The 24,204-nt window shown below is 54.5% G+C and overlaps 1 protein-coding gene across 3 annotated transcripts in view; it reads left to right on the top strand.

The window, feature by feature from the left end:
- Nucleotides 1-18,915, top strand: part of DNAJC5 (DnaJ heat shock protein family (Hsp40) member C5) — a 34,376-nt gene extending 15,461 nt beyond the window's left edge. For 2 of the 3 annotated variants that reach the window (XM_059704993.1, XM_059704992.1), the window contains exons 2-5: nt 13,200-13,317; nt 13,927-14,140; nt 14,589-14,760; nt 15,193-18,915. In XM_059704993.1, coding sequence (XP_059560976.1) covers nt 13,211-13,317; nt 13,927-14,140; nt 14,589-14,760; nt 15,193-15,296 — 597 coding nt within the window. In that variant the 5' untranslated portion in view covers nt 13,200-13,210 and the 3' untranslated portion in view covers nt 15,297-18,915. Of the gene's footprint in view, nt 1-13,199; nt 13,318-13,926; nt 14,141-14,588; nt 14,761-14,843; nt 14,913-15,192 lie in introns of all 3 variants that reach the window. The other variant, XR_009453983.1, reaches the window with a different exon arrangement.
- The last annotated feature ends 5,289 nt before the right edge of the window (nt 18,916-24,204 follow it).

The following is a 24,204-nucleotide window of genomic DNA, read 5'->3' as shown; positions in this document are numbered from 1 at the left end:
TCCGGGAGGCTGAGGGCAGACGTGGCGGTCCTGGAGGGCTCTGCATCTCGGAGCACGTCCCCAGAGGCAGTGAGGATGCTGGTGTGGCCTTCACGCTGCTGGTCAGCATCACCCAGACTTCAGGCCATAAAACCTGGCTTGGGGATGCTGACATTAACAATTGTCTTAAGTAGTGTTATCTAATGATGTATATAGAAATACCACCCTATCCGGTTTGGCTCAGTGGGTAGAGCTTTGCCAGCAGACTGAGATGTCCCAGGTTTGATTCTGGTCAAGGGCATGTGCCTCAGTTGCTGGTCCTCCCCAGCCCTGGTCAGGGCACATGCAGGAGGCAACCAATTGATGTGTTTCTCTCACATCGATATTTCTCTCCATCTTTCCCTCTCTCTTCCACTCTCTAAAAATCAATGGAAAAATATCCTCGGGTGAGGATTAAAATAAAAAGAAATACCAAAGAATTTGTAGCTTTTGTAAGATTTTTGAGACTGACTCGGATGACTTCAGAAGTCTGAATGAGGTGTGCTAAGAATGGGATAGGATACAGTGGGCCCTGGAACAGCACGGGGTTAGGGATAAGGACTCCTGCTCAGTGGAAAATCCCACATCACTACGTCAACCTCAGCATACGAGGACTTCCAGCTGCAGCATTGACGTTGAACATGGGTTGGACTGTGCAGGTCTGTGGAAGACCCCATGCAGCTCAAACCGTGTTGTTCCTGGTCAACAATTGGGTGTCTATAGTGAGCTGGAGGGACGCGGGGCTCCTGGGACTCGGGCACTGGGCTGTCTCATGTCCAGACGAATCAGACCGCCTGTGGGTGACAGAACTTTAGAAGAAAGTATAGGACAGTTTACTTTTGACCTTGGGATTGAGACGAATTTATTGGACAAAAACAAAGATGGGGAAAAGTGGGTAAGTTCACAAAAATTCGGTGTGTTCAGTTACATGGACACATGTGAGGGCTCGGCCGTGTGCGTGCAGCCTATGCCACCCACAGCTGTGTGCCTGAAATGGCTATGGTGGAATGGCACCACCCACGGACCGCTCAGAGCACTTGCCCTCAGCAGCCCGTGGGGGGTGGATCCATGGCGAGGTGCCGTGCTGCCCAGAAGCAGGCGACACAGGCTAGGCAGGGTGTCATTGTGGAGGTGCAGTGCAGGAGTGGGCAGCAGCTGGCATCCTTGACGTGTCGAGCTTGCCAGGGACCCTGGAGTTCCACAGGTAGTCCCATACCCTGCGTCTCTTCCTCCTGAACTGTGTATGGTGAAGGACCAGGTGTTTATATTTAATTTCCAATGTCACAGACTGGTGATACTTTTGCAAACTTTTGTGAAAATGACTAACTAGAAAAGTAAATCATAAAACATAAAATGCAAGCCCAGATTCTTTCTTCTCTTTTACTTTTCAATAAACATTGAAGAAAATGGACTTTTTTATGTACAGTCTGAGGTTTGTATAACCATCACCCTTCTGAGGACCTGGCCGTCCCCTGCCCTGGTGCTGACTGGCCTCTCGCTGCTCAGTGTTCTGAGAAGTCACCAGGTTGAATGGGGACGGCAGTGTCCCTTGTCTCCCCATTCACAAGGACACGTGTGTTTCTGGGGTTTGGCGGTTACACCCATTCACCAACAGGTTCTTCCTTGTGAACACCATTTCCATTTCTCTTGGGTAAATGCTTAGGAGTGGGACTTACGGGTCATGTGATGAGTCTGGATTTTACTTTATAAGGAACTTCCAGAGTCTTTCCAGAGTGGCCCGCCCATTCCGCATCCCCCAGCTGTGTGAAGTGTGGACACAGTTCACCTCACCAGCTCTTGGTCTTGCCAGTCTTTACTTAGGCTGTTCCAGTAGATGTGGTTCTAGTAGGTGTGTGGTGGTATCTCATTGTAGATTTAATTTGGATTTCCTAAGGAAGGAAGATGCAAGTACCTTTTGTGCTTGTTTGCTATTGTGTAACAGTTTGTTCACTCTTGATGACAACTTCTTCATCTCCCCTGCTGAGCCAGCCTCACCCGGGGGCTTCCGTGCCTGGCACTGCCCTCAGGAAACTCACACCCCAGGCACGGCGCAGGGATGTGCAGAGCAGCACTGTTGGGACCTGGGACCAACCCAGCACCTCCCATGACAGAGTGGATTGATGAATTGCGGTCACTTCACAACATGGAATTTGTCCAATACTGGAAATGAGTGAGTGAGAGCTACGTCCAGCACACGCAGAATGAAGCAGCTCACAGAAGGCTACCCACAGTGGTAGACCATTTTCTTAAGCTCAGAAAATTAAACTAAATAGTTGAGGAAGAAACATACCAGAAAAAATTTTAAAGCAAGGGAGCTAATCAGGTGATGCGAACAGGGGCAATGGACAGTGCAGGAAGTGTCAAGGTTTTGTTGCTTTTCTAGTGTTTAGATTGAGGGGTGGGGTCACGGTGTTTACTGTGTCACTGTGTGTCATGACCTACATGCTCCATTTATTCCTGTGTAAAATTATATAATGAAATACTTAGAACAGAAATGGCCTTCCTTTTAAGATATTTTCAAATCTGTTTTTCCAAAATTGGTATTTAATTTCTCAGCAGTTGGTTGAGTTCAACAGCAACTTTATAAACCATTGCTCTGTGCTGAGATGACCAGCAAACACGAATCAGAATGCACAGTGCAGGAGCTCCAGTGGCGCCATTGGTCAGCGAGCAGCGCTCACACAGAACGCAGTCTTGCCTGGCGCTCTTGCATCTCAGGGGTGTGGCCTACAGGACAGGGGTGTTGTCTGTTCTGCTTATTTAGTTTGCTGGCAGATTCCATCTTTAAGGACATGGTGCATGGCAGATGCTTCATAAATGTTTGTTAAACAAACTGATAGCACAGACAACATGCTCAAGGCCCAGGATGCTCCACACAAGGCAGCAGGGCTCTGCTGGGGTGCGTGGGGCAGGCTGACAGGCAGGGTTGCCCAGGGTGGTGTGCTCTGCAGGGCCCAGAGGTCTGGGTAAGAGGGAGCCAGGAGGTCAGCGGAGCCTTTGCCCAGGAGCGGTCGCCTATCAGCCTGGACTGGTGGATGCAGAGGCTGGTGTTGGGCTGTGATTTGCTGCTGCAGCTGCGGGTGTTGGGGAAGCTCCAGAGTGGGGTGGTGACAGGAGCAGAGCTGAGCCTTGGACCCTGACAGCGGCGTGGAAACCCTCGCTCACCAGGTGCCTGCTCCTGTGTGTGCTGGCTGTGGCAGGCCTCCTCCTGTTTGTAGCAGCTGCACCAGGTTGTGCCCGTGTTGGTTCTTAAAGATGCAGTGTTACTAAAGAAAGTCCAACCCAAAGTCGTGGCTGACCCCTCCTGGAATGAGGATTGGGAATGAACCTGTGATGTGTAGTTCAGGCAGGCATGGCTGCTCCCAGATCTTGACTTGGGTCTCAGAAATGCCTTTGAAATTTAATTGAAACAGGTTCAGGTAAAACAAAATGGTGAGGTGCTACTTCAAACAACAGGTGGTCCCTGGCCAGTGTGGTTCCCTTGGTTGGAGCATCTTCCTGTATACACAAAGGTTTTGGGTTCGATCCCTGGCTGGGGTGTGTATGGAAGGCAACTGATTGATGTTTCTCTCTTTAAAAAAAAAATCACCCTAGCCAGTTTGGCTCAGCGGATAGAGCGTCGGCCTGCGGACCAAAATGTCCCGGGTTCAATTTCAGTCAAGGCTACATACCTTGGTTGCAGGCTCCTCTCTGCCCAGGCCCTGGTGGGGCAGGGTGCAGGGGGGGGGGGGGGCGGTGAGGAGTGGCTGGTGCAGGAGGTAACCAATCGATGTGTTTTTCTCACATCAATGTTTCTGTCTTTTCCTCTCTCTTCTACTCTCCCTAAAAATCAATGGAAAAAATATCCTCAGGTGAGGATTAACAATAACAGCAAAAAATCAATAAACATATCCTCAAATGAGGATTTTAAAGAAAAGAAGACGATAACTTTTCAAGGCTTGATTGTAATGATTAAAAATAAACAAAACTCATAGCCCTAGCTGGTTTGGCTCAGTGGATAGAGCGTCAGCCTGTGGACTGAAGCGTCACGGGTTTGATTCTGGTCGAGGGCATATGCCCGGGTTGTGGGCTCAACCCCCAGTGTGGGGTATGCAGGAGGCAGCTAATCAATGATTGATGTTTCTCTCACCATTAGTGTTTCTATCTTTCTCTCCCTCTCCCTTCCTCTCTGAAATAAAAATATATTTTAAATAATAAATAAATAAAAATGTAAAACAAACAAAAAACCTCACAGAACTTACTTTCTCCTCCACTGTTGTCTCCCTTTTGCCATCACCTTCCCTCAGAATAAAACAAGATCTCCATTTGTGGGTTAAATCTGTCTTTTGGTTCAAGACTGTTCTAGTTGAACAGGAAACTTAAACATACTGCCTGACAGTGGCTGTTCCATAACAAGATGCTATCTTATGGAATGTGTGTGAAACTGTAGAAATTTAATTTAGCCATTTCTGTGTTTGGACAGCATTTATTTCCTCTTCTGACTCAAAATATAAAACACCAGTTTGAATACTGTTTGTAGCAGCTACTTTTTTCTTAGAAGAGCCAGTCGGTGTTTTAAGCTTTGTGATCACAGACGCCACAGGAGCAAGTGGACGTAGCTCTGCCCAGTGAAGGTGCGGAGAGACTGGAGAATGTATACTTCTTTTTATTTTCTTGTCTCTAACTGGCTTTGAGAACAAATACCTTACGACAACAGTTGCTCCTTTTTTTTTAATCCTCACTGGAGGGCATGCTTTGATTGCTTTTAGAGAGAGGAAGGGGGAGAGACAGAAACATTGATGTGAGAGGAAACATGGAGTTGTCTCCCACATGCACCCCAACTGGGGATTGAAACCAAAACCTGAGTATGTGCCCTGAAAGGGAATTGAACCCAAGACCTTTCACAGGACGATGCTCAACCGAGTCACTGGGCCAGGACAAGCTGCTCTCTTTTCTGATGCAGGTAAAATGGGCATACCTCCAAGTGCACAGACACTAACTAATGTCACTGAGTTTTGGTGTATGCTGTGCTTGTGAAATTAAGTTACAGAATGTTTCTCTAGCCCTAGAAGGTTCTCTTCACGGTTTGGTGCACAGTGTGTGGGGGTTGCGCTACTCCACTGCTGTGTTGCTTTTTTATTAGCGAGGAGGGTCCTGCGCAGAACAGACCTGGGTGCTCCATGCCCTGCCGCCGCACACTCGGTGACCTCACAGCTGCTGTGACTGACAGGCCCTGGAAAGGGCCTGTGCAGCTTCCAGCGGACAGAGACACCGAGGCACGTGAGGGAGGTCCTGTGCTGCTCATTTTCTTACTGACAACTTTATCATTTTATGAAGACGATACATGGATTTATTAAAAATTCAAACAATACAGAAAAGCATGGCAATGAACGTGATTTTTAAAATCAAGCAGTGGTGTAGGGTTAGATAAAGAAATGCTGTACAGCAAAGGATAAGTCTTTTAGCTTCTGGTCCCTGGTCCTTCCCAGAAACAACCCGATTACCAGGTACTCACCTTCCAAAGGTATTGGCGCAGCATTTTACTTTTACTTATTTGAATACTAGAGGCCTGGCTCATGGAATTCGTGCACCGGTAGGGTCCCTAAGCCTGGCGCAGCAATCAGGACCTATCGGGGCCTTCCAGCTGCCAGTCAGGGCCTTCCTTCCCCAACGCCCCTGGTGATCAGCGCACATCATAGCAAGCGATCGAACTCCCGAAGGGACACTTTGCATATTAGCCTTTTATGTATCCTCCTATCTATATATATAAAACCCTAATATGCAAATAGACCAAACGGTGGAACAGTTGGTCGCTATGATGTGCGCTGACCACCAGGGAGCGTGTGCGAAACATGGTGGGTGTCGGCAGCAGGAGGCAGAGCATGGAATATGGCCGGTGTTGGCCATGGCAAGATGGTAGAGCAGGTGAGCGGGGGTGCCAGACCAAGGTGGGGCACCAGTCGCTATCATCGGGGCAAGCCTCTGGTGGTTACTGAAAGTTCTTTGCTCCTGTGTGCCATGGTCCCGCCCAGTGCTTGCACCGCTAATGGCGCCGTCAGCAGGTGCAAGTAGCGGCTGCCGGCCCCGATTGCCCCTCAGGGCTTCTCCACCTCCCCCTGCTCCTGAGGGGCGATCAGGGCCGGCAGCCGCTGCTCGCACCCGCTGACAGCGGCAGTCCCACTCGCACCCACTGCTGGTGCCAGCCCCAATTGCTCTGCACTGTCAGCGGCGGGAGTGGGGCTGCTGGCAGAGAGGAGACTGGCACTGCAGTGGGAGGGGCTGGGCGTGGGCTCGAAGGATGGGCCGAGATCCGCCCCTGTGCCCACCACAGCCTCATGGCCCACAGTTCCTTTCAAAGTGCACGAATTCTTGCATGGGCCCCTAGTATAATAAAAGCATAATATGCAAATCGATTGAACAGCAGAACGACTGGTCACTGTGACACACACTGACCACTAGGGGGCAGATGCTCAATGCAAGAGCTGCCCCCGGTGGTCAGTGTGCTCCCACAGGGGGAGCGCTGCTCAGCCAGAAGCCCGGCTCACGGCTGGCAAGCACCACGGCAGCCTGGATTGTGAGAGCCCCGACTGCAAGAGGGATGTCTGACTGCTGGCTTAGGCCCAATTCACAGGGCCTAACACTCATCCACTGAGTCACTCTGGCCAGGCAGTGCAGCATCCTATCTAATAAAAGAGAAACATGGTAATTGGCGTACGACCGATACCCTTTTCATTGGCTAATCAGCGAGATATGCAAATTAACTGTCAGCCAAGATGGCGGCTGGCAGCCAGGCAGCTTGAAACTAACATGAGGCTTGGTTGCCTCAGTGACGGAGGAAACCAACTTCCCCGCCTGCCGCTGCCTCTGAGCTGGCAGTTTAAGAAACATTGTAACAAATACGCCCAACTTCAGCCAGCAGATTCGCAACATTGTAAGCAAAGGCCAGAAACCTACTTTCAGCCGGAGGCCTAAGAGCTGGAGCCAAGCCTCAAGCTAAAGCTGGCCCAAAATTTAAAAAAAAAAAAAAAAAAAGGAGCGTTTGGGAGTTGTCACCCCCAGCCTGAAAACAGCCCTCAGCCCCTCACCCAGACTGGCCAGGCACCCCAGTGGGGACCCCCACCCTGATCCAGGATACCCTTCAGGGCAAACCAGCTGGCCCCACCCATGCACCAGGCCTCTATTCTATATAGTAAAAGGGTAATATGCCTCCTGGCACCGGGATCAGCGGAGCCACGAGGCCTCCTGGCACCGGGATCAGCGTGACAGGGGGCAGCGCCCAAACCCCCTGATCACCCTGCGGCTCTGTGTGTGACAGGGGGCGGGGCCACAACCTCCCTATCCACCCTGCTCTGTGCCTGATAGAGGGGAGCTCCCCCCCCCCCACGGGCCCTGCTCTGTGTGTGACAGGGTGCGGCGCCCTAACCCCCCCGCCCCCGGCCCTGCTCTGTGTGTGATGGGGTAGAGCCATAACCTCCCCATCAGCCCTGCCCTGAGTGTGAGAGTGGCGGCGCCCCAACCCCCTGATCCTCCCTGCTCTGTGGGTGATAGAGGGCAGCACCCCAACCCCCTGATGGGCCCTGCTCTGTGCGTGACAGGGGGTTGCTCCACAACCTCCCCATCGACCCTGCCTTGAGTGTGACAGGGGACGGCGCCCCAACTCCCCAATCGGCCCTGCTCTGAGCCCGACCAGGGGCTGCACCTAGGGATTGGGCCTGCCCTCTGCCACCCGGGAGCAGGCCTAAGCCAGCAGGTCGTTATCTCCCGAGGGGTCCCAGACTGCTAGAGGGCACAGGCCAGGCTGAGGGACCCCCCCTCCCCCCCCGAGTGCACAAATTTTTGTGCACCGGGCCTCTAGTTTTAAATAAAAGCATTTGTTTGGACGTGGCAGTATTAATTATTGATGTTTTTCCATGGGTGGGGTCTAGAGGTCAAGTATTTAGCAGGCACTAACTGAGAATAAAAAATACTTTGTCGCCCTGACGGGTTTGGCTCAGTGGATAGAGCGTCGTCGGCCTGCGGACTGAAGGGTCCCAGGTTCGATTCCAGTCAAGGGCATGTACCTTGGTTGCGGGCACATTCCCAGTAGGGGGTGTGCAGGAGGCGGCTGTTCAATGTTTCTCTCTCATTAATGTTTCTAACTCTATCCCTCTCCCTTCCTCTCTGTAAAAAATCAATAAAATATGTATTTAAAAAAAATACTTTGTCGTGCCCAGCTGGTGTCGCTCAGTGGTTGAGCGACAACCTATGAACCAGGAGGTCACGGTTTGATTCCTGGTCAGGGCACATGCCCAGGTTGCAGCTCAATCCCCAGTGTGGGGCATGCAGGAGGCAGCTGATCGATGATTCTCTCTCATCATTGATGTTTCTGTCTCTCTCCCTCTCCCTTCCTCTCTGAAATAAATAAAAAACAATACTTTGTCGCATCTGTATTCTCCAGCACAGTTCTGGGACCAGTGCCGTAAGGAGTAGTAGTTAAACTTGCGGGGCTGTGTCTCTCTGTGGGTTACAGTGGCACAGTACTTAGTGGGGAGAGTTGGCCAGAATATGCCAGGTAAGCAGCCCCAGTCCCTGCTCTGTACTGAGGGCCTCCTGGCTCTGTGCCGGCCCCGCTGTGAAGTGGGTGCATGTCCTTGTTTCTGTCCGCAGTGACTAAAGGCACCCAGAGCCCTGCACCAACTTGCCCAGAACTAGGCTTGGAATCCTCTTGTCCTGATTCCAACATATTCTCTTTTGGGGGAAGGAGACTTGTTTTATTTTCTGCCCTCCGTAGGGGTCAGGTGGCTTACCTGGTGTTCCTAGGGCAAAAGGTCATGCCCTTCAGTTTAGGTTCAGATACCGATTTTCCTTCTCTGTGCTTCATTCTCAGGGACCAGGCTGACCATCCAGGTGGAACCTGGAGTGGGTGGAGGCGCCAGCACACCCTGGTGGCCACCCTGTGCCCTTCTGCTGTCTGTTGTGAATTCCCTGTCACCTGCCTGGCCTCTCCTGCCAGCCTCAGTCCCTCCACCCCATCACGCGTCCTCCTTGGCTTCCTTCCTCCGCAGAGTGGTGTCTTGTGGGGTGCAGAGCAGCCCTGTTCCCCGACGCTGCGTTCCATGCCTTTGACCTTACACTGGTTGGCATAGGCCTGCAGCTGAAAGTGTTTTCTCTTTGCTGTTTGGAGCTTCTTGGTGTGGAGGCCTGTTTTGCCAGGTGTCTAATGTGGCCTTGGCGCTAAAGGGGCCTCTGTTTGCACACCAGTGGTTTCCTCTCAGCTCTTGTCTGGCTCAGTTGACTGTACTCTGTGCCTTTCTTATTCCTGCTGGGCAGGTTTTTTTCAGAGGTATTTGAAGCCTCCTTTTGGGGGGCAGCTGAAGCTTCGCTCAGGCATTGCCTGCAAAGGCAGTGGACGGTGCCTTTCCCTGTGGCTGGTGATTTAGATCCCACCTTTGCTGCTGATAACAGTATGCTGTCTGTCTCTACTTCAGGCTGATTCCCATGGTCTAAACCAGTAGTTCTCAACCTTCCTAATGCCACGACCCTTTCATACAGTTCCTCATGTTGTGACCCAGCCATAAAATTATTTTCGTTGCTACTTAATAACTGTAATTTTGCTACTGTTATGAATCATCATGTAAATATCTGATATGCAGGATATATTTTCATTGTTACAAATTTAACATGATTAAAGCATAGTGATTAATCACAAAAATAATATGTAATTATATATGTGTTTTCCGATGGTCTTAGGCGACCCCTGTGAAAGGGTCATTCGACCCCCAAAGGGGGCGCGATCCACAGGTTGAGAACCGCTGGTCAAGATACTGAACAAACCAACACCACGGGGCCCCGCTGCTGCCCTTCCACACCTCCCCCGTCCAGACTAGCCTGCGTGAGGCTCACACATCGTCTGTGCATCCGCAGTTTTGTGTTTACTGAGGAAATGCATTCAGTTGAAGGAATCAGACTGATTCCACTGTGAATGTTTTGTGCACAGGCTTTTGTGTGAATGTGTTTTCTCTTCTTTTGGATGAATTACCAGGGAGTGGCATGCTGGGTCCTGAGACCTTGGTAATGCTCTGTCCTTCTGCCCTCTGGATGGCTCTGCGTGTGCAGCAGCTCCCTGTGCAGCACTCTCAGTCTCTCAGGTCCCACTCAGGACGTATCGCTCTGCTGGTTTAGACCCCTCTTTTCTTTGGTGGGAAGAAAACAAAATGTATTGGGGGAATGCAAAACTGGGGGCGGGTATGTAGACTTTCTGCTGCAAGGCAGCAGGAAGGGGGCCCAAAATGGGTTACCCTAGACCCCTTTTTGTCCATCCATTCATTTACTGATGGACATTTGGGTTGTTTCCAGAGTTTGGCTGTTGTGAACCTTTGTGTGTAAGTCTGTGCAGGCGTAGGTGAGAGCCACGCCCGCAGTGGAGTTGCTGGGCCTGTGATGAGTGTGGGTGAAGCACTGTAGACTGTCCTGAAGGGGGCAGCCTGCGGGAGCTCCACTGCTTCACACCCTCCTCCTCACAGACACATGCTCTTCTAATGCATGTGCAATAGCGTCGTTTCTCAGTGACCGATAAGGTCTCACATCTTTTTGTGGATAATTGAACTTGGGGCATGTTGTGATTTTTTTTAAAATTAATAAATCTTTATTGTTCAGATTATTACAGATGTTCCTCATTTTCCCCCCCATATCTCCCTTCCACCTGGTTCCCATCCCACCCCATGCCCTTACCCCCTGCCACTGTCCTCATCCATAGGTGTAAGATTTTTGTCCAATCTCTTCCTGCCCCTCCACACTCCCTTCCCCCCAAGAATTGTCAGTCCACTCCCTTTCTATGCCCCTGCTTCTATTATATTCAATAGTTTATTCTGACTTAATTTTTAGGTTCACTTGTTGATAGGTATTTATTTGTTGTCACTTTGTTGTTCATAATTTTTATCTTTACCTTTTTCTTCTTCTTCCTCTTCTTAAAGAATATCCTTCAACATTTCATATAATCCTGGTTTGGTGGTGATGAACTCCTTAAGCTTTTTCTTGTCTGTGAAGCTCTTTATCTGACCTTCGATTCTAGGTGATAGCTTTGCTGGGTAGAGTAATCTTGGCTATAGGTTCTTGCTATTCATCACTTTGAATATTTCTTGCCACTCCCTTCTGGCCTGCAAAGTTTCTGTTGAGAAATCAGCTGACAGTCATATGGGTACTCCCTTGTGGGTGACTGTTTTTCTCTTGCTGCTTTTAAGATTCTCTCTTTGTCTTTTGCTCTTGGCATTTTAATTATGATGTGTCTTGGTGTGGTCCTCTTTGGATTCCTCTTGTTTGGGGTTCTCTGCGCTTCCTGGACTTGTAAGTCTATTTCTTTCATCAGGTAGGGGAAGTTTTCTGTCATGATTTCTTCTAATATGCTTTCAGTATCTTGCTCTCTCTCTCCTTCTGGCACCCCCATAATTCGGATGTTGGTACGCTTGAGGCTGTCCTAGAGGCTCCTTACACTATCTTCATATTTTTGGATTCTTTTTTCGTTTTGCTTTTCCGGATGGATGTTTTTTCTTCTTCATATTTCAAATCTTTGACTTGATTCTTGGAATCCTCTAGTCTGCTGTTGGATCTCTGTATTTTATTTTTAATTTCAGTCAGTGTATGTTTAATTTCTGACTGGTCCTTTTCCATTTCTTTGGCATTCTCATTAAGATCCTTGAAGGTCTCACTAAGTTCCTCAGAGGTTCGTAGAAGATTCTTGAGTAACCTTATAACTGTCGTTTTGAACTCTATGTCCTCCATTAGTTTGCTTTCCTCCATTTCTTTCATTTGTGACATGTTTCTTTGTCTCCGCATTTTTGGCTGACTGCGAGGACCCGCTGTGTCTATAGTGGAAGAACTGCTGTGCTGGAGACACCATTATGGAGCAGGACTTGCTTCAGTGGGGCTTTGGTGCTCACTGAGTCTGCCTCTTGAGTGTGTCCCTTATGGATGTGAGGAGTTGAAATCTGGTATCTGACCAGGGGTACCCTGGCTCCTGGATCTCCAAGTCAACCACTGTGTGGGTCCACCCAGCAGGAGCTACAGCGATTTCAACAGATTTCTCCTCTTTGTTTGAAATTTGGAAGTTTTGGAGCTCTCTGACACACCTGCAGTTTGTTGGGTTAGGCTGCAAAAACACAGGTGGTTCCTTGCGCCACTGGCACAGCTTGGGCGGGGATGTAAATTGAGTGGGGCGGGGTCTCAGAGACTCACCAGAGCGGAGCAAACAGCAATGGCTGTCGTCAGCCGTCTCCTCAGACTCCCTGTCTCTGCATCCCCAAGTCCCACGCCCCCACAGCAACAATGATCCCTGCGAGCAGCTCTGCGAGAAAGCCACCCTCGCTCTCCGACTCGCTGCAAGACAGTCCAGTTTCTCCCCGTAGGAGTCTGGGACCTCAGAATCTCGCCTTAAATGAGCTCAGTGCGTTCGAGAGCTTGTCTCCCCTTCCGATTGAAAAAAACCGCACATCCCTGTGCAGCCCCCCTCACGCGTGCCTCCGTACCTCTGTTCTTGGCGCCTCTGCACCTCCTACCCGGTCTCAGTGTGCTTCTTTGTTTCCTTCTAGTTGTAGAACTTCCACTCGGCCAGCCTTCCCGTGGTTCTGGATGATAGCTGTTTTGTCTTATAGTTGTAATTTCAGTGTTGTTGTGGGAGGCAGCACACACAGGTTTATACGTTATGCCGCCATCTGGGTTCTCCATGTTGTGATTTTTAAAAAGTGAATGTCCTGTCCCAGCTGGCATGGCTCTGTGGTTGAGTGTCGACCCATGAACCAGGAGGTCACCGAACTGGAATTACAACTAAGATGGTGTTCTTCAGGCCTCAGTACCTGGGGTGGTTTATCTTCTGTTGTCTGTCATTTCGGAGAAAGGGTGTAAGCATTAAGGTTTTGTAGCTGTGGGCTCCCTGCTTCTCCCGTTCTTTCTGTCCCAGGTATTCAGAGGACCTGCCTTTGTGGTTTGTCTCTGTGGACAGCATAGTGAGTGGGTCTTGCATTTTTATTTTGACAATCTCTTCATTTTTCTTTTAGCTATACATACTCTCTGCTCTAGGTGTTACAATAAACCCACTTAATTTTGAAACTCAACTTAGGCTGGTGGCGTTACAGCCCTCCGCACATACAAGTGAAAACCGCTGGGCTGCGGTTGGGTGCCGTGTCTGCACACTTCATACTTTTTGAGTTTTCTTTGAATTTTTCTTGTAGACTAACCTACCATGGCCGACCAGCGACAGCGCTCACTCTCTACCTCCGGGGAATCGCTGTACCATGTTCTGGGGCTGGACAAGAACGCAACCTCAGACGACATTAAAAAGTCCTACAGGTAAGAGCCATGCCTCGTGCGTGTGATTGGCACCGACCAAGAACGACCATATATATATTTTTTAATTTTTTTCTTGGCTGACTTAGTATTTAACATCTTTGTACGTACAGTGTATCCCTTGTACCTTAAAATGGGTACCTTAATGTTTCCAGACTGTCTACCCTGGAGTAGGCAGTCCTGCAGCAAGCAGCTCTGATGTGCTGAGCGGGGCTGTTGGCCATTGGAAGAGGGACTTGGTGCCACACGGTGGTGACAGTCTGCTTGCCTGTTGTAACCTCCAGGCTGAACCTGAATGGGCCCTTAGGTGCGGTGTCATTGGTAAAGCTGTGATGACTAAACACACAGCAAAGTGCCTTATCAGACCCCCTGCCTGTTGCTTCGTGCAGGAAGTGTGCAGTTAGCTGCTCGGACACTAGAGGTCAGGGTAGGGATTGCCTTTGCGCTGTGGAAAGTTGGAAAGGATGGCAGAGATTTCTTTTGACCCACACCTTCCCGGCTTCTGTGGAGAGGAGGAAAGTGAGATGGTCATGGCAAATGTTCCTTCCACTGGCACCTCCATCCAGTGGGTGAACATGAAACGTGAGACCAAGCAATGGCTTTGGTTTGCAGGAAACTGGCCCTGAAATATCACCCGGACAAAAACCCTGACAACCCAGAGGCTGCGGACAAGTTCAAGGAGATCAACAACGCACACACCATCCTCACGGACGCCACGAAGAGGAACATCTACGACAAGTACGGCTCGCTGGGGCTGTACGTGGCCGAGCAGTTTGGGGAGGAGAACGTCAACACCTACTTCGTGCTGTCCAGTTGGTGGGCAAAGGTGAGGGCGTGGAGCTGACGGGGCAGTGGGTGTCGGATTCGCTGGTTCCTGCGTGATCGTGTGCTCTGCGCTCCTGACAGTGGTGATGGTGGGTGGCTGTACCCCGCTCATCCCGTGTGAGTGTGGGCAGTTGTGTGCCTTTCAACTGAATGTTTCTCAACACTCTCCTTTCCTCACTCAAAGCCCTGTCACGTGTGAGGACACAGGGTGCTGCTGCCAGGGCTGCTTGCAGCCCCCCTCTGTAAATAGTTTCTCTTTATGCACCTGGATGCTCTGTCTCTCCTGACTCCCATGTTGGTCCTTTCTTACACTCCTCGATCTGGAGGAGAATAGGAGCGCCCGCCTGTCTGTCTGTCGCTCTCATAGGGCAGCAGCGGGTGTGTGGGGGTGCCCCGTTGGGGAGTCCCCGGTCTGGAGCCACCTCAGCCAGCGCCCACCTCCTCCCCAGGCCCTGTTTGTCTTCTGTGGGCTCCTCACCTGCTGCTACTGCTGCTGCTGCCTGTGCTGCTGCTTCAACTGCTGCTGCGGGAAGTGCAAGCCCAAGGCGCCCGAGGGCGAGGAGACCGAGTTCTACGTGTCCCCCGAGGACCTGGAGGCGCAGCTGCAGTCGGACGAGCGGGGTGAGTGCCGCCAGGGCCCGCCTGCGTGCGTGGGGTGGCGCCAGAACAGGCCCTCACCCGTGTCCACCTGTCTTGTCAAACAGGAGGGCACTGACATGGGGCCAGGATGTGTGTGGCAGCTGGGCCCGTTGAGGTTGAACGTGGACTCGGAGGTAAAGCAGACGAGGGTCCCTGCCCGCCAGCTGCGCTAGCTGTAGTGCCTGGGGACCAAGCAGGTGGGGCGGGCCTTGGGCCCGTGGCGGCCTGAGGCGACGAGGTGGTCAGGTCGGGGGGAGATCCGAGAACAGCCTCTCCCTCCGAGTGCTTGTCCTGCCACCTGTGCCCCAGCAGAGCGACGGAGCATTGTCACAGGAGGACGTGTTGACGGGGCACACGGTGCACTCGGGAGGCCGCCGTCCTCATGCGATGAACATGCGTGTGATTACTTTTCAGAGGCCACAGACACACCGATTGTCATACAGCCAGCGTCCGCCACAGAGACCACTCAACTCACAGCCGAGTCCCACCCCAGCTACCACACCGACGGGTTCAATTAAGTTCAGGAGAAGCTACGATGTGCGGATCAATCAGCACCCGGCCACTTCAACCTGAGAATCATGAACTGTAGTCACAGAGGTGGGGAGGGAGCCGCTCTGGCCTGGGAAGGGCCCTCCCGCCTCTGTGCCCACCCACCCGCCAACCCCAACACGTGAAGTGCGTAGCATGCAGTATTTAAAGCAGTTTAGCTACGGTCGCCGTCTTCTGTTTTTCCTTTCTAATAGCATGTGTGGGGTCTGTTCCATGTCTGTCTGTGTTGTGGACGTGCTGCAGCGAGACCACATTGAGCACTGGTGGCACCGCCGGGCTGTCAGGTCGCTGCCGTGAGCTGCCACACGGTGTGTCCCCAGCAGGTGGGAGGGGCCGCCCGCTCTGTGCTCCTGCACCGGCAGGTGCTGCCTGCAGAGCTGTGGGTCTGGTCCAGGAGGGGCCGCAGGCAGGGCCTCTCCGCACTGTGACGCCCCCGGGTGTTGGTGGCAAGGACAGTTAGTGCAGCTGCTGCTCACCTTGTGTGCATGGCCTTGTGGCGGGGCTTTTCCGAGGGTGAGTGTGTTGTGGGGACCGGGAGCTCCTGATGTGAGACCTCCTCCCGGCCTGGGTCTAGCCCGAGTCCCCTGTGCCATGAGCTGGGTCGATGGCCACAACCGGCGTCTCCCCTCTCCCTTCTCTGTGTCAGCCTCCACATTCCTCCAGGGTGAGTTAGAACTAATTTGCTGAAACCAGGCCTCTTTGTAACCATCTTGGATGTCGAAGCACCACAGTGGCAGCTGAGGCCCAGACAGTCAGTCAGGCTGAGTCCAGGCTGCCGGTGGCGCCTGGCTGCCCAGCCTCCTCTCTGCTTCCCGAACCCCTGCTCACCCTCTTCCTTCAGCTGCTCCTCAGCCAGAGGCAGAGGCGTCAGGGTCCTGGGGAAGGACCCGCTGGATCAAAGGCACACTCGGCGTGGGAGCCGTGGGCCCGGGGAGCCTGGCGCCCTTGGCTTGTTAGCCAGCAGCCAGACCAGGATCTCACTGCTGTTGCAGGCAGAGCCTTTTGTGAACTGCTGGAAGTCTGTCCTTCCTTCTGTCCCAGGCCTGGTTGGTGGCGCCCCTGCTTTGGGGGACTGAGGAGGTGTGAGTTACGTTGTACCAAGTAGCAGATTCCCTACTGGCCCTACACCCAGCTTCTGGAGGCTCAAGGGCCCCACGTGGGCCTGGTGTCTGCAGAATGAATGTTCTCGCTGCTCCTGTGTGTCCCAGGAGAGTGAAGGCCAAGCGCGGGAAGGCTGGGCGACATGGTTCCCTGGCTTGGCCGAACCAGACATGTTCCTGAAGCCACTGTTCTCCCCTGTGGCCCTTGCTGCCCATCAGGCTGTGCTAGCTAGAGCTGTGTGTGGGGGCCTGGCCACTTGCAGAACCCTCAGTCCTAGGGCCCCTCCTGGCTGGCCCTCCTGCAGGCCAGCCTAGGACCTGGGCAGCTGCTTGGTCCCATTGTGGTTTTTTTTGTTCATTGTAGTGATCATGAAGATGTTCAATGAGAGGATATCCCTGCACTGTGATGTTGAGTTAGAACTAATTTGCTAAAACCAGGCCTCTCCTAAAAGGATAAGAAACTCATTGTTTGACCCACCAGGGAACGAGGGAGGAGGCGAGAACAGGCCATCTCCTGTGCCGACCCCGGTTCCGAAGCCCAGGATTCAGCCGGAGCTCCTGGCCACCTGGGGCTACTTCTGGAAGTGGTTTAGGAAATGAGGTGCTTTCCCCAGAATGACCAGGAACCCAGTTTAAATGTCCACCCAGCCAGGCCCTCCATGTGTGTCACTGAGTCCCCGCCAGGTGTCTGCCGGTGGCAGCGTGGTGTTGCTCTTCGGGGCAGGGTGGCTTGGGAGGGACAGCAGAGATCGCGGGGGGGGTGCTGAGGACCGCGGGCGGCCCCGAGGGCAGGCCCCTTCCGAGTGTTCTTGTGGTCGCTTTCAAGACGAAGGTCCCGGTGCATTTCCCTCTTCTGCCTGGTCTGTTTTTGGTGAGCAGAGTTCTTGCGCCTGGAGAGGCACTGGTTCAAATGCTAAGTGGGGAGCAACCCTGTGCCTTCCAGAGCTGGGCCAGGTGTGGCCAGTGCTGGTGTCAGACGGCAGGTAGTGTGTGTGGCCCGGGGGTGTTGGGGTCTGTGTCAGAGGAAGCCCATCCGCCTTGTCAAGGCAGGGCTGGCCTGACGGGCAGCCAGTGCAGTGGGCGCCCTGCAGGAAGCATGTCTGATGGCAGCTGCTAGTGTGTAGGCTTCTGCTCTGCTCAGTGACGTGTCTCGCCTTGTCTTCCTTTTGGCTCTGTTCTCGTTTCAAACTGCTTTAGACATTACCACGTGGGGTGTGAGCCTCCCCCCACTGTCCCATCCGTCAGTGCAGCCGCACCGCTGGGACCTGGCAGAGGAAGAGGTCAGAGTGGCTGTGGTTAGAGCAGGCGGTGTCTTCATGCTGTCGGCCTGGGCTTCGCCGCCAGGCTCCTGCCAGGGCCATCCTCGATGTTCTAGGGGGCGGTCTGTGCCTGAGGAGCCCACACAGTGCTGCCAGCCACCGGGCTCGGGGCGGGGTGGGGCCTGTCTGTCCTTTCTGGCTGTCATCTTGGTGCATCTCCCAGGGGCAGTGGGGATGGGCGTGAGGCAGGGGGCTGACCTCATTCCTTCCTCACGTTCTCAGCTGTGAGCCCATGCGACACAGGACTGACCTGCTTGCTCTGTTAGTTTGGTTGTGAACCTTCCGCCTGTGGAATTGGCCAAAGCTGCATCTTTACAGTCCTGACAGGCACGGTTAGTCTGTGCTACAGGTGTGGGCAGTGGTGCATCTCCGTGTGTGTACATATTGTATATGTATATATCGCGCAGCAGGACTGGCTGCTGCTGTCCAGTGGCAACGCAGCAAGTACAATAAAAGTTGGCTCCAACACAGCCTTTTCCTTGACGAGTCCGGGCAGGAGTGGGTCCTGAGAGCTCTTCTGCTGGCTGCTCAGGAAACAGCGCTGATGCCGCCGTGTACCTAGAGTTTGGGCGGATGGCTGGGCGTGGTGCCTGAGCCCACTGCAGTGTCAGCTTACCCGGGGTAGGGTGCCCATCATGATCACCTGAACCACGGGTGAATGTCCCTGTGTGACATCCGGGAGGTGGTAGAAACCCATTCCACTTCGGAACATTTAAAACCAATTTTCTAAGCATCAGATACAATCAGTGACCAACTGCATTCTAAACAGTCTCTGTTGGGACCACAAATTGGGCCGGGGGTTGCGGGGAGGAGCAGGGCCGTGCTGCCCCGCTCCAGGAGGGGTGGCCTGGTCCTAGGCACACCTTCAATTTTGTTTCCCTGGAAAATGGACTGATGTTTCACGCTAAGTGAGGGGAGGCAGTTTGCACTGAAATATGTTGACGTTGTTTTTTAAAACTGAAGTGCAATGCGTGGGAAGCATTGTCTGCACTGGCTTTGTCCTGTGAGTGGAGCCTGGTGGAGCTGGGGCGCCTCAGGCCCTGACCCCACGGGCACACCCAGGGCCAGGCAGAGGGTTAGGATGTTTCCCCACAGTGACCTCCATCTTGTATGTCTGAATGTTGACCTAGAATAAAGATAACTGTTGTAAAATAAATGTTTTCACTGCAGACCAGGCATGTCTTATTTAGTTGTCCCTGTTGGAGGGTCTTGGCCTGAGGGCCAGCCGACCTTGGGGGGTCCCTCCTCAGTCCCCTGGGGGCGGGGAAGCCACGCCCACCTGCCTGCTTCACGTGTGGCTCGGATGTCCTTCCCCTCCGCTTTCTAAATGCTGAGACTGGAGTGAAAAAGAAACGGGAGCCCTGAGAGCCCTGGGCCCAGGGCAGCTGGGACTGGGCTCTACAGCCCTCTGAGGGCATGTGCCGGCAGGCCAGGGGCGCCCGCACTGTCGTCCCCCCTGGAGACAGCAGCTCCACTCCTTCCACGCCCATTAGTTGACCACCCAGCTGCATGAGCGGCTGCCAGTGTTTGGAACGGGGCCCTCTCTCTTAGCTGTGCCAGTGCTCTATGCTGACCTTGGGCAGCTCCATTCATGCCCACTTTTGGACCTGACCACTCAGAGGCCTGCCCCACCGGGACATCCCTGTGGCGAAAACTCGGGTCCTCGCTCCTGGACACCACTGTCCCCCCTGGGTCATCTGTCCCCACGTTGGTGGTCTCCCAGTCCTCCCAGGAGAGGCCCATCTTCCCACCACTGATGGCAGGGGAGCTGTCCCTGCACTGGAACCACCTTGTGCCTGTGGCCTTGCCCCTGAGATAAGAGTTGCCAGCTCTGCTTCCATGAGTGTGTCCCCTTCTGCACAGCAGGTGGGAGAGGCCGCTCTAAGCCAGAAGGCCCAGGGGTTGTGGGCGGCAGCTGTCTCCTGGGGTGGGGGCGTGCGTCTTCCTCTGTGCCTTTGGTCTTAGCTCAGGGCAAGGCAAGAACATTCTGAAAAAATTAAAGCAGCATCGGCTCTGACCGGGTAGCTCGGTTGGTTAGAGCGTAGTCCTGATACAACAAAGTTGTGAACTTGTCCCCGGTCAGGGCACATCAAGAAGCATCCTGGGCTGTGCCCTGACTGCTGAGCAGTGTCCACCAGCTGAATGGACCACAGCGCCTGGTGGCTAGGCTCTTGGACGCGGTGGTTTTAGTTTCTCACCGAAGAGGAGTGGGCCTGCCCACCCGGCGCCTTCCCTGTCTGCAGGCCCCTCCCACCTCCCTGCCAGCCTTAGTGTTCTGAGACGTTTTTCCTTACTGTTTACTCTTCTTTTTTTTTTTTTAATATTTTTTAAAATATATTTTATTGATTTTAGACAGGAAGGGAGAGGGAGATAGAAACATCAATGATGAGAGAGAACCATTGATTGGCTGCCTCCTGCACGCCCCCCACTGGGGATCGAGCCCGCACCCCAGGTATGTGCCCTTGGCCGGAATTGAACCTGGGACCCTTCAGTCCGCAGGCCGATGCTCTATCCATTGAGCCAAGCCAGCTAGGGCTTAATATATTTTTTTACTGATTTCAGAGAGGAAGGGAGAGGGAGAGACAGATATAGAAACATCAATAATGAGAGAGAATGATTGATCAGCTGCCTCCTGCACGCCTCCTACTCGGGATCAAACCTGCAACCTGGGCATGTGCCCTTGACCGAAATCGAACCCGGGACCCTTTAGTCTGCAGGCAGACGCTCTATCCACTGAGCCAAACCAGCCAGGGCTTGTTTACTCTTCTGATTATCCTAATTAGGTAGAACCACGATTATATTCAATATTTTCTCTATGGGACTCTATGGACCATCATAAAGTAACCCAGCCCTCCGCTGTCCTGGCCGTGTCCTCCCGGCCCGCTGCCGGCAGGGGTCCCTGCCAGGGGCACAACCAGGGACCAGGTGGCCTGGAGCCCTAGCCCTGCAGGCAGGTGTTAGCAGGGGGTGTGGTCTACATGGAAGGGCGGGGCCTGTCGGGAGCACCCCCATGCCCCCACCCGACCCTAGGGACCTGGCAGAGGGCTCTCTGTGCAGCTGGACCCACCTGATGGGGCGAGTGCCCAGCTGGAGGGGCTTGACCCAGAGGTGAGTGGTCCCCGGGGGCGCCCTGGGCCTGGACCTCCTGGACCAGTTGCTCCGAAACCGCTGGGGCCTGCTGCGTCAGATGCGCTGCCTGACCCTGTGGGCTGTGCCAATCAGCACGACGGCTTGAAGTGGTTTATCGCAGAAGCTGGAGGGAATGGCCTGCAAGTCTGTCACACACGTGGGTTCCTGCAGCAAGGACAGGCGGGGACCTGGGGACCTGGGTCTCCAGGGCCACACGAGAACTTCCTCTGCTCGATAACCATGGCAGGACCGGAGGAACCAGAGCGTCCAGCCCCAGAGGGCGCGGGGAGGATCCGCAGGACACGCGGGGGCCGCCAGGTCCGGAGGGACGCCCAGGCACGAAGTGCGAAGTTCTCCCCTAGCTCTGGGCCCCGGGACCCCAGCCAGCGAGCGAGCACACAGCAGGGCCAGTGCCAGTCGCACCGACCAGAAGTCACATCCTGGTGGTGCTGCCTGGCTCACTGTCCCCGCGCCTCCCACTTCCAGTCTCGGGGTGGGCGGGGCGGGCGGGCCATGAGCCTCTGCTTCAGAGGGATAAACCCTGCTGGGCACCCCAGTTTCGATGCGGATTCCCCAGAACTTGGGGAGTGTCCGAGGCACCGCCCCCAGCGCCGGGACAAGGGCCCTCTCCCCTAGATGCATTGTCCCCCAGCCATCTTGGTGGCTGACAGTCACGCCCTCAACGCCCACTGGGACTGGGGTACATGGAGACTGAGGGAAGGTCAGGGCTGCAGCTAGCCCACATCCAGCCACGTGGCACCTGGTGATTCTTGGCCCCTAGCTGGAAGCCCATTGGTGAGCAGATGTGCCAAGGGAGCCGCACCTGGAGTAGGCCCACCTGCCTAGCATTTGCCCCAGCGGATGTGTCACCCCTGAAGTGGCCATTGCGTCCAGCCCGGTTCCTCCTCCAGCCCCATCACAGACCTGGTCCCACAAACCCCATGTGGGGATTGCCCCGTTCTTGCCCTTTTCACCCAAGCACAGCCAAATCCACCTGCTATCCACTGCCCCACCACCTCCCACCTCTGAACCCTGTGCACCCTTCCCCCCTGCTCCCCTCAAACACTCAGCTTGGCCTTGAAGAGCCTAAACACCCCTCCCACCCCCCAGCTTCCAGCCTAAGGTCTGGCCCAGGGACCAGAGCAGAAGGTCCTCTCCCAGGACTTCCCCTGATGTCCTTGGGGCTGCCCCAGGCCCGGGGCCCAGGTATCCAAGTGAGGTACTTCCTGCCTCCAGGTGTGCCAGCTGAGGCACCATGAGGCCCTGCCGGCCCTCTAGACCCTGTGGGCACGTGCAACATGCCTGACTCAGTGTGACAACCGTGTGTGCCTGTGGCAGCCACTGCGGGGAAGGGGCAGCACCTCACGGGCTGACGAACCTGAGATTGACCTGGAGACACCATTCTCAGGTTGGTCAGTCCTGGAGGCACTGCCCAGGGGCAGCTGGCAGAGCCCTCACGGGCAGGTTTCTCCTCCTGGACCCGCCCCTTGAGTGTACCAGTAGCTTCTGAACCAGTATAGGAAGTGGCTCCAGGTCTGCCTCCTGCCCAACTGTCCCCTCCCAGGTTCTGTGGATATGTCCAGGCTGCAGCCCCATCCTCACAGCTCTCTCTCTTCCAGGTGAGAGAGGCCCAGATGCTCAAAAAGGCAGCTCGAAGGCCACCTGGCTCCCAACCCCCAATCGGTCCATCAGAGGGTATCCGGGGTGGCTCAGCCATCCCTGAGGGCACCACCGAGTCTTCTCCTCAAACTGGACTCTCCTGATGTGTCCAATAGCTGTGTTGGGTGCTGTCCCCTGGACAGTTTTGGACCTTGGAACCTGGGAGGCTCCAAGGTGCCAGAGGAATTGCCCCTCCTCCCATTGGCCCCCAATTACCCTCCGCCGTGACAGTCTGGAAGGTGACGCACTTCCATCACTCCAGGGGCGCCTGGCAAGAAATGAGCCCGAGAGTCTCCTAACCTGTGGCCAGTCTCCCTGAGCTGCTTCTGATGAGGGACCCAGCTGGAGGAGACAGGCCCCCACTGACCCTCCAGAAGAGGGAGGAGGCTGTCTCCCCCAGGGGGCAGGGGCTGGGGGGAACAGCTGCACCCTCTCCTCCTAGGACACGTGTGTATGCGTGTCTATGGGTGGATGTGGCTGCTGCACGAGCTTGTCTGGTGGTGTCGGCACGTGTGTGTTTGTTTTCTGGGAGCTGGTCAGCCCCCAGCTGGACTCAGGGGGGCCCACCCATGAATGACCTACCCCTGCCCGGGTACTCTAACTGTTCGCCCCAGTCCTCATCTGGGAAACCTGGCTTGACAGAATGGCGTCTTCCCTGCCTTGTGGCCCTGTCGCACCTCCGGAGGGGCTAGGCCTGCCGCAGCCTCCAGGTTCCCAGCGCACAGCACAAGAACGAGCGAGCGAGCGAATGAATGGGGGCCGTGGAGACACAATGGGGCGAGGAAAGACTCACCAGGTTCGGGAGAAGCCCTCCTGCTGACCTTTGGGCCCCAGCTCGGTGCTCTGTCCCTGGTGCCTGGCCACCCCTTGGACAAGCCTCCTGCCTTTATCTGCCCACCCTTGGCCTGGCCCCCACCCAGTGACTTCCTGTCTCCGCCCCATGACAAGCTTTTCCATTACATGGCCTTTGGGGGGCGGGGAGACCGAAGACACTGGGGGACAGGAAAGAGGCCAAAGCCAGGGTGGAGGGGGCGGGTGAGGGCGCCGGAGCCTGACAGCTCACCTAGAGTGGCCCAGACATCAGTATCGTGCGCCCTCACCCAGGCAGACCTGCCACAGGCCACCTGTGAGGAGCCAGGAGCAGCGAAGGCAAGCTGCACAGAGTGAAGGACGGCTGGCCCGCTGAGGCCCTGGCCTGGCCACCTCTCCTGCAGCTGGGGATCTGGCCAGTGGCTAGGACCAGCTCGTCACTCCCTCCTACAGCTGCCCGCACACTGATTTCCGCTGGCCTCCTGCCTAGTGCACACACGTAGGCGGGGAGAAGGGTGGGGGGCGGGGTGCCTGCAGAGGCTGCCTCAGAGACCCAGGGCCCTAGGTCCAGGCCAGGTGGCTCATCTAGGAGAGCCAAGGCCCCAGCTCTGCCCTCTCCTAAACCTGGCCCTGAGCCTGTGGCAAGAACAGCCTGTCCTGTGGAGGAGGCCCGCCAGCCCTGGCCAGGGTGCGCAGAGGACGGTGCCCCAACTCCACCTCCCCATGGCTGCCTTGCAGCTTGGGGATGCAAGCAGCCAAGCAGCTACAGCTCGGGGGCCATGCCCAAGCCCAGTCCCAGGCAGAACAGCATTCCCAGGCCCCCAGCTTATTGGTTAGAATTTCAGTTTTTCTAAAAATTT

Source organism: Myotis daubentonii, chromosome 8, assembly GCF_963259705.1.
Source record: "Myotis daubentonii chromosome 8, mMyoDau2.1, whole genome shotgun sequence".
Lineage (NCBI taxonomy): Eukaryota > Metazoa > Chordata > Mammalia > Chiroptera > Vespertilionidae > Myotis > Myotis daubentonii.
This window is presented reverse-complemented; position numbering and strand designations above follow the sequence as displayed.